This window comes from Aegilops tauschii, chromosome 4, assembly GCF_002575655.3.
Source record: "Aegilops tauschii subsp. strangulata cultivar AL8/78 chromosome 4, Aet v6.0, whole genome shotgun sequence".
NCBI classification, from domain to species: domain Eukaryota; kingdom Viridiplantae; phylum Streptophyta; class Magnoliopsida; order Poales; family Poaceae; genus Aegilops; species Aegilops tauschii.
The window spans coordinates 17,920,804-17,930,204 of NC_053038.3; the positions used below are offsets into that span (position 1 = coordinate 17,920,804).

The 9,401-nt window shown below is 44.1% G+C and overlaps 1 protein-coding gene across 3 annotated transcripts; it reads left to right on the forward strand.

The window, feature by feature from the left end:
- Positions 1–423: 423 nt before the first annotated feature.
- Positions 424–7,279, forward strand: LOC109742632 (uncharacterized). 3 transcript variants are annotated; one of them, XM_073496098.1, is made up of 10 exons: positions 424–639; positions 758–2,644; positions 3,356–3,581; positions 3,657–3,886; positions 4,047–4,202; positions 5,066–5,200; positions 5,299–6,174; positions 6,226–6,363; positions 6,682–6,719; positions 7,170–7,279. In XM_073496098.1, exons 1-10 carry the CDS (start codon positions 572–574, stop codon positions 7,277–7,279), a joined length of 3,864 nt encoding a protein of 1,287 aa, XP_073352199.1. In that variant the 5' UTR covers positions 424–571. The 3 variants fall into 3 exon arrangements, with proteins under 3 accessions (XP_073352199.1, XP_045083258.2, XP_045083259.2); XM_045227323.2 differs by lacking the exons at positions 6,682–6,719; positions 7,170–7,279 and adding an exon at positions 6,771–7,138 and having other exon boundaries at positions 6,260–6,359; XM_045227324.2 differs by lacking the exons at positions 6,682–6,719; positions 7,170–7,279 and adding an exon at positions 6,771–6,889 and having other exon boundaries at positions 6,260–6,363.
- Positions 7,280–9,401: the final 2,122 nt, after the last annotated feature.

The window sequence follows — 9,401 nt, forward strand, 5'->3', positions numbered from 1 at the left end:
TTTTTCTTATGTAATCTAGAGCGTGACTTTGTACTCTTTTACTTCCCAGGGATGGAAGGTTTTAATGAGGCAGTCACTAATAAAGCTCAAGATTTATCCCATATGATGACACTTTGCCTCATTTTATTTTTTTCTATATTTTTTGGAGTTATTTGTGCCAAACGTGCCTAACCGTGCCTAACTCCGGGACAGCGAAACATGTACTAAAAAAAAAGCGAAACATGAGTACGTGACGTGCATGTACTAAAAAAAAAACAGCGAAACAGCCAGACGTGCTTTTTTTTGAAAAAATCGGGCCACCTCGGGCCACACGTGCCTACGGGCCAGCACGTTTAGCCAGGGGGCCGTGCTTGGGCCTCGAAGGCCAGCACGCGTGCCGGCCCGGCAGGGCACGACTAGTTCGCGTGCCTCAGCGGGCCGTGCACGGCGCATGTGAAGTTTCCAGCGTCTCCCTCTCTCCCTCCCTCCCTCCCCTTCGTTTCGCATTCACAGGAAGCTGCGTCCGCGTGCCGCCGGCCGTACCCGCCCCCTCCGGCGTCGCCGAACCAACTCGTCCGGCTTCGGCGGCGCCATGGGGCGAAATTCCAAGTCCAAGCCCAAGGCCCGGCCGGCTCAGCGCGGCAGTCAGGCCAGACCGAGGTAACCTAAACCCTAACTTTCCTTTTTCGGATGCGATGCGGCGCCATTAATGACCGATTGACCCAGGCCAAGCTCACCGTATTCTTCTTCTTCTTCTTCTTCCTCTTCTTCTTCCCAGTGACCCTTTGCAGAAGCTTAAGTGCAGTCAGCACTACAGTCATGCCAAAATGCTCGAGTTGAACCAAAAGCGGCTACAGATCAGGTGGTATTCTAAATCTATCACTTGTATGCCGTGCGTACTAGAGCTGAAGATCACGTTAGCAAGACGATATGACTACGGCGATTCCTGGGTTTGCTTGGAGTGCCTTCTCATGCTTTGTGGTGGCGGAGGATTCAGTCCAGAGGGCCATGTTAGAGCACATCACAAGGAGGAGCCTGAGCATCGGTGGTTCGCAAACTACAAGAATCCAGATGAACTGTACTGTCGTGAGTGTAATCAGGAGGTTCCACTCAAGGTTTTTAAGTATCGTCCAGCGAAATCAGCAGAAGCTTCAACTGAGTTAGAGCCAATCACCGACCAACTTAATCTGAAGGATGATGATGATGGTGGCTTAGGGCCAAACACCAACACATTTGATCTGAAGGATGATGATGGCTTGGATAAGAAGGATGTGGTGACACAGCAGATGAAACCGGTAGGGGTGGAGGGCAAGGGATCCAGCAGTCCATCATCAACTCACTCGGAGGACATAACCAAGGAGGACGTTGCCAACACATTTGATCTGAAGGATGATGATGGCTTGGATAAGAAGGATGTGGTGACACAGCAGATGAAACCGGTAGAGGTGGAGGGCAAGGGATCCAGCAGTCCATCATCAACTCACTCGGAGGACATAACCAAGGAGGACGTTGCCAACACATTTGATCTGAAGGATGATGATGGCTTGGATAAGAAGGATGTGGTGACACAGCAGATGAAACCGGTAGAGGTGGAGGGCAAGGGATCCAGCAGTCCATCATCAACTCACTCGGAGGACATAACCAAGGAGGACGTTGCCAACACATTTGATCTGAAGGATGATGATGGCTTGGATAAGAAGGATGTGGTGACACAGCAGATGAAACCGGTAGAGGCGGAGGGCAAGGGATCCAGCAGTCCATCATCAACTCACTCGGAGGACATAACCAAGGAGGACGTTGCCAAATATAATGTCATCAGGGGGCTGCCGAATCCCGGCAACACCTGTTTTTTCAATGCCATGTTGCAGTGCTTATTGGCCCTTGACCCACTGCGCAGCATAATGATGGGACAAAACGTTTGCAAAGGGCCAATTGCTGCGCTTTTCAAAGAGCTCTTTGTCGACACAAGTCCTTCAAGCAATGCAAAAGGCTACCTTGATCAAAGAAAACTGTTTGCATCTGTCTGCTCAAAATGGCCCCAATTCAGTACCGGCGGAATGGAGGATGCCGTAGAACTCATCCAATGTTTTCTTGATGGTTTGGATGAAGAGGAAGATGAAGCACGTCAACCTTCAATGGGTGCTTCAAAGAAGGTCGCAATTATCAATTCCATCTTTGCAGGCGAGGAGTGTAGTGCTCTAACCAGCACCGAATGTGTACACAGTTCCAAGGGGCAACGTCAAGAGACCCGTATATTCTGTCTGCCAATTCCAGATAGGAAGCTCCCTGCTGTAGCTTCGAGGAGCAATAAAGCTGATGCTGAGGCACATGATGGCGATAAACCTGTATCAGTTGAGGATTGCTTCTCCTTATACACCGAGGAAGAGTTGGTGTCTGATTGGGTCTGTGACTCTTGCACTGATGCAGCTAACACAGAACGTGTTGTGGAGTTAGGTGGTGACGATAACCAAAATAACCAGAAACAGGGAAAAACAAAAGTTTTCAGAGCTGCAAGGAAAAGAATGATTATAACCAGAGCTCCAAATGTGATGGTGATTAGTTTGATGAGGCAAAAAAAGGTTCCTAATCCTGCTGGATATGATAAATTGGAAGGACATGTGTCTTTCAAGGAGACTCTTAATATGCAGCCATACATAGACAAAAGGTAGGTATTGTTTCTTTGACTGACTGAATATGAAATCATTTTTAATAGTCTTGTTCGAATGGATAAGAAATCATTTTACCTGAATCTGAAAACTTGTTTGACCGACTATTGTAGGAAAAAACATTTCCTTGACTGACTGAATATAGATCCATGCATCAACCAGAGTAGTAGCGCAGTGTTAGTAACTACTCCAGCTATCTTCAAGCATGAAGCAGTAACTAATTAATAAATACAACTCAAATTTAGAAATAATTGATCAATAAAAAAACCAACCGTCCGTCCAAATTAAACAAAACAGAAACTAGTATAACTGAAGTTAGCTCAGCTTAATTAGGTCCATGAATGAAAAAGCTGGAGCAGCTAGATTAGCTAGGACCCATGACATGAAAATGAACTATAATTGCTGACTTAGTATTCTTTTGTCCCTCGTTAGTGACAAACAAAGGCATGCATACTTACTCTTCCTAGCTTTGAAAATGAACCTTTTATTAACTAACTCTATACACTCTCAGCTCCCTTCCTAACCAAAGAAGATCTCCAACCACTACCTAGCTATTAATCATCCTTATGTAGTTTCAGACAATTATTCAGACTAAACTGGGTCTGAATATTTTTGAATTTGGCATCTCAGTATTTGTGATTTATGAGCGAGCGACAATACTGTACAGCTCTACGACTGCTCTGGTCATCACTATTTCCTGTAATTTTCAGGTTTGACGAGAATGACAATAACACCTACCGTCTAGTTGGTGTTGCTCAACACATTGGAGTTCGGGAAGCAGGTCATTATATTGTGTATGTAAGAGCTAGCAAGATGAATGATCAGGAACATCAAACCAATGACAAGTCATGGTTTTATGCAAGCGATGAGATTATCAGAGAAGCCAGCTTGCAGGAAGTTCTTGAGTGCGAGGCCTACATTCTTTTTTATGAAAGGGTGGGGAACTAAGACTTTATAAGTTATTCTGTGTTTGTTGGCATGTTTATTTAAATGTCAATGTTCTGTTTGCAGTGTTCAAATCATGATGCCCAATCTTCTGCCAATGTCACGTGTGAGGAATCTAGACTTGCCAACCTTCTGCCAACGTTGCCCAATCTTGACGGTGATTCGATTCGTCCACCCATGGATGACTTGGTCCCATGGGCTGAGCAGAGGAACCCCAGCCGGGATAAAAGGAGAGAACAGGTTGCGGACAAGAAAAATGCCACATTGCTACCTATGTTTTGGGAGTTTCTTGATGAGTATGTTTATCTCGCTTTTCTATGTTTTTTTGTCTCATGCTGCTCAATGGGTTTCACCTCTAGCCTACCCCAACTTGTTTGGGACTAAAGGCTTTGTTGTTGTTGTTGTTGTTGTTGTTCTGCTCAACGGGTTCTAATCCAGGCAGCTTCGTTTTGATAGGTTTACTCTATCCGGAGAAACGATGCCATATTACCGTTTTCAATTGTGGGGCATGCTTGTGAGAGGTTCTGGATCAAGGGAACTTCCCATCCTCTACTCACATCTCTTGAGTCGGTCAAAGGACCTTGCAATGGGAGTCTGCAATGGCGGCGAAAGGTATATGCTATCCTGTAGTTTTTTTGCACCAACAGTTGGATCTTTCCTGAAGATATCCTCCCCCCCCCCCCCCCCCCCCTTCAAAGCTTCCTTTCCTGTTACTTTATGAGTACTAGCACAAGTATGTTCCAATTCTGAAATCACAATTACCTTTTTCCAAAAGGGGACAAATCACAAATCTGCATGAAAACCAAACTATAAGATTGTGTGCTGACATGTGCTGAAAATTTGCCTGAAATGTGCAAGAAAATACCATACCATATGCCTAAAAATGTGCAAGAAAATTACAAACCATATGATGTGAGGCGAACAATAGCAGCGTCCAGAATATGAGATTGATCATCTGGTGCTTGGTTTTTATCAAGCTCTTGTTGCTTTTCTTTGTCCTTCTCAACTTCTTTTGGCCCATGATTTCCTTTGGCCTTCTCGACTTCTTTTGGCTCTTGCTGTACCCTTTCTTCTGGACCTTGCCGCATCACCATGAGATACTTTTCTTTGTCCTTTCCGACCTTCTTGAAGCACCTCCAGTTCTCCCAGTTAGCTCATCTACACCTGGAACCATATAATGTTTGTACCTGCTTTGTGTAGCTGATCAAAAGTGTCACCGTATTGGGGGTTCTTGGCCCAATCAATTCCGTGCTGTAGTGTCTTCCACTCTCACATCTGTTCTTGGTCCTGATAAGTTTCAGCTCTCTCGAAGCCCACATCAAACCAAAAAGCTCAGCATCAGTGGCTAGCCTCATAGTGTGCCGAATTTTCCCTTTAAATTACTAGCCACTGTTTTCCCTTCAAATTATTAGCCGTTGTATTTTCCTTATGATTCCTTGATTTTTAATATCGTAGTACTAAACATTGTAAAACAGGCTGAGGGTGAAGTTAACAGAAATTGCTAGGAAGTATATGCTGGAACTTGTAACGAGTTTGAGCATGGTGGTGACAGACTCCACAAGGAATTTAATGCAGCAACTCGAGCTAAGATTTCTTGAAATGCCCACAAAGTAATGGTCTTAATCCCTTTTGTTTTATTATTTATTTATACAAATCAAATTTTTTTATCCTAGTATTTAATTGGAAACTGTTGCATATATGTTTTCAGGCATGAGGAGTTGACGGAGTCTCTTGGTGCTGCTTTGCTTAGAGAAATGGATGTGTATGGTCATGTTGGGGACCAAATTATGATACCTTTACCTGACAAATGCGCCGTGATCCAGGGACTTACTGAACATGTGATTAGCAAGCACAGAGATGGGTATTCATGGGAAGGTGATTTCGGCATAGAAGATGTGGATGTCTATGATGGCAAGGTAGTCATCACAAAGAGTCCCAAGTTATTTGAGATACTACCTCAAATATCGCCTGAGATGGTCACGGCGATGGAGAAAGATTTTGATAGCATTGCAATAAAAGTGCTGAAGAAAAAATTTACGCATTCTGACATTTACGTGCCTTACCTATTACCTTTTCATCGATTCTTGAGTGGAATGGAACGATATGCTAAATGGTGGTCAGACCGAGTGATGACTAAGGATCTGCGGGAACTAATACTGCACTTTCCTTTTTACAAGCCTTTAAGGGCTAGGATGAACTTGCTGGTAGGCATCTTTGATGCATGGAGATCGTTCGATGGAAAAGATATGAGTACCTTGATTAAGAAAATCTTGGAGAGGGCACCACATGCATCGGCATGGTTAGATGAGATGAAGAATGTTGAGAATCAGATCATCCTTGATGTCTTCTGTTACAAAGACAAGAATCTTAGCTATTATGAAGAAAAACTGCATTTCATGGTTGAATTGTTCAGGCATCTTGCAGTGCATGGTACTGAGAAGTCCTTCGAATATCAGTATGATGGCTCCCGCAAACAAATGGTGCAAACTCTTGATGAACTTGAGGTTGGCGGTGCTTACTACCTTGAGGGAGTTGTGGTGGAGGCTTTGACAGCTTTGTTAGAGGAATCAGCGATGAAAGATATGTATGTCTTTGTACTGCCCACAACTGCATTTTATTTGTCTTTTCTGTTTAGTTATATTAACTGCCAAGTATTATTTGATCTGCAGGCTGGAGTCTGTTTGGGAGTGCTACAAGAACTGCAATTTCCCATCTCAAAATTAAATCAGCAATCATTCATGGAGGAGAAAGATGTGGCTGAGCCCTCATGTAGGTACACCTTATCCTGTCCATGCAATTGCATTGAGATGTGAGTTTAGTTTCTGGTGAATGAAAGAGCTTATCAGTTTTGTTGCATAATCAAGAACAAAGAAAAATATTGTTCTCAAGTCTGGTATGTGTAAATGTACAGCTTGGTTGTTCCACCAAATGATAGCAAAACCTTTTTTATGTTCTCTTCAAGAAGTAGGCACATCACCATATTATTCAAATGGTGTCTTATCAGAGTTATAACAGTTTTGTGATCTTAAAATCATCTCTTCTTTGTTCCCTTATTCTTATGCAAAATGTATTTGCTCTTTTTAATTCAAAGGCTTTTACTGAAGCTTGTTGATATTTTAGTCAGCCATGGTATTAATTGTCTGCGATATGGTTTATGGATCGTTATATCATTCTTCGCAGCTAGGTGATGGACACGTCTCCCCGTCTATTTTGTGAGCAATTCAATGGTGCTACATATCCCTTGCAAATGGCTGCTACATGGAAGAGAGCTGTCAGTGGCTCGCCGACTGCACGAAAATGACGACGAACCACTCCTAATTACAATGGCCTCTACATGGATTAGCTAGTGAAGCTAGATATGAACATGGACTCTGTTTTGCTCTGTTTGGGTCATCAGGGTAGTCATTGTAATGTTGCTCTTTCATTCGTACGAGTAGGTAACTGTTGTTGTATCCGGGAATCTGATGTACACTGACTTTGCAATGGGGCCATGGAGTTGCAGACTTATTATTTGTCAAAAAGATTAATTACTGGATTCTGATTTGCAAGTTTATGTTAGTACTGAATCTTGATTTGTAGAGTTAAGTGCCGCCCTTAGCCCTCAGGCACTGCCGGGTGCCTTCCCCTTGCGACCGCGGCAATTTCCCATGATTGCGGTCTTGAAGATAAATAACATAACAGAACTTTGATGTACATTTTGGTTTGTTTTCCATAGTGGAGCCATGTACTGTTTTCTATAATGTTGCCTGATGAGAGTGCCAGTAGTCGTGCCCCTGTGTCATGTCAGAGTCCATGTTGTCGTTGTGCAAGTTGTGCCTGATAGCACAGCAGGAGGACCGGATCGGGGGGAGTGGGTGGAGGAGAAGATCGAAGGAAGGAGAGGGAGGCGATTTTCTCTTTGGCTCCTCGCTGGAGAGGACGAAACAGAGGGGAACGAAGGGAGCCTGGAGGAGAACCAGAGCGGGAGGAGAGAGACACAAGGGGAGAGAGAGGTGGCGCGCTCCACCCGTGCAGGAGGCCATGGCGGCTCATCTGCTCGAAGGTCACCACTGCTCTTCCCCGTCCGGGCCTGATCTTCACCAGCCAACACGAAGATCTTCTCCGAGTCCGTCTACGTCTGCAGATCGTCTCCAACTGAAGATCGTCAGGACCCATAGGCTCTGAACCTCTCTCTTCTCTTGTTTCTGTTCGCTGAATATACGTACTGCTGGGTCTGAAACTTACACCGTCTCCTGTGCACCTTTGCTGAATTCCCATGAATCCTTGCTGAATTGCTGTGAACCTTTGCTGGATATTGAGTTGGTAGTTATATTCATCAATTCATGTGGGGTACTGCCACTTTAATTGGATGCATGAGGCGTGTGTGATGGCTGAACCATCGTCCTTATGCCGGTGATTATTTGTCTGTTTGATTACGCAGTACTTTACCCGTACTGCTAGTTATTCTATTGTTGCGCTCTAGTGTTTCGCTGAGATCACCCACGGTTTGTTTCCTCTGATCTATTGAATCTGCGAGTATTTGGAGTAACTAGCTCAATTAAAACCATATATATGTTTTGAACGCGTGCTTCGAAGTTCTAGATCCTGTGGAGAACCGACATTCTAAAATCACTATACTTGCATCCGATCAGTGCCTCATGTGGAGGCGTGGCCATTTGTGGCGGCATTGGAAGGCTCCTGTTCTAGCCTGGCCAACGTGTTCCTTCGTTGTTGTTGGGTTCCGGGTTGGCTTGTAACGAAGATGATCTTGGTGGTGTTATCATGTTTTGCGCTTTGGTTGCTGTCGAGTTTCCTTAATGTCTCCCCGCAAAAACAAGTGACTACTTAATTATGCAGCAAACAAACTTCAAAAGATTTAGTAGAATCCAATGAACAGTCTAATTATGAAGTGACAATTCATCAATATCCCAACAAACACAACCACTGATTACATTATATGGATCCCGATCATGTGAGGCAACTTACGGGAACTTTGTATTGAATCACAAGGGAGAGAGGATGCCATCTAGCTAGTATCATGGACTCTAACGTCCGAAGGAAACTATTCACACATGGTCATGTCGCAGCAAAGTCGATGAAGATGGCTCCGATGATGGTTCAGCCTACGGCAGGGTGCCGGAACAGGCCTCACAGATTGGATCTCCCCGGAACAGGACCTTGCGGCGGCGGAAAAAAAATCGTGAAAAATAGTACAAAGGGTTTCAGGACTTTTAGGTGAAAGAATGAGCGTAAGGCAATGGCCAGGGGCCCCACGCGGCCTCCCTGCATGGGTGCCCCTGGCCGCGTGGGGCCCTGAGGTGGCCCCATGGCCCCTCCCGACTCTTTCTGAAACCTTCATCTACCGATAAAATGTCGTAAATCCCCAAGTTACTTTGAGCTTCATAGATATTGATTTTCTGAAGAGTAAAAAACATGCAGAAAACATCAACTGCCTATGGGCACTGAATTATCAGCTTAGTCCAAAATAATAATAACTGATATAAAAAAAATTCAAAAATGGTATTGCAATATCATAAAACAATAAAAAATACATACGTTCGAGACGTATCAATAAGCTCCGGCTTTGGCCAAAGACTTATCTATGAGTTATATTATGATTGCATCGGACCGCAAATAAGAGATTCAAGATATAATCTGGATCCGAGGGGAAACATGCAAGCATAACGAGAGAAATCATCATCACTGCAAAGGGAGTTACAGTCATGTTCCTTCATCTTCAAAGGACGAGAGTCTAATATCAAGGCACATAGCCTCGCTTAATTCACTCTAGACCATACTATTTATTGGAGCCAGAGCGAGTAAGGAAAGAGA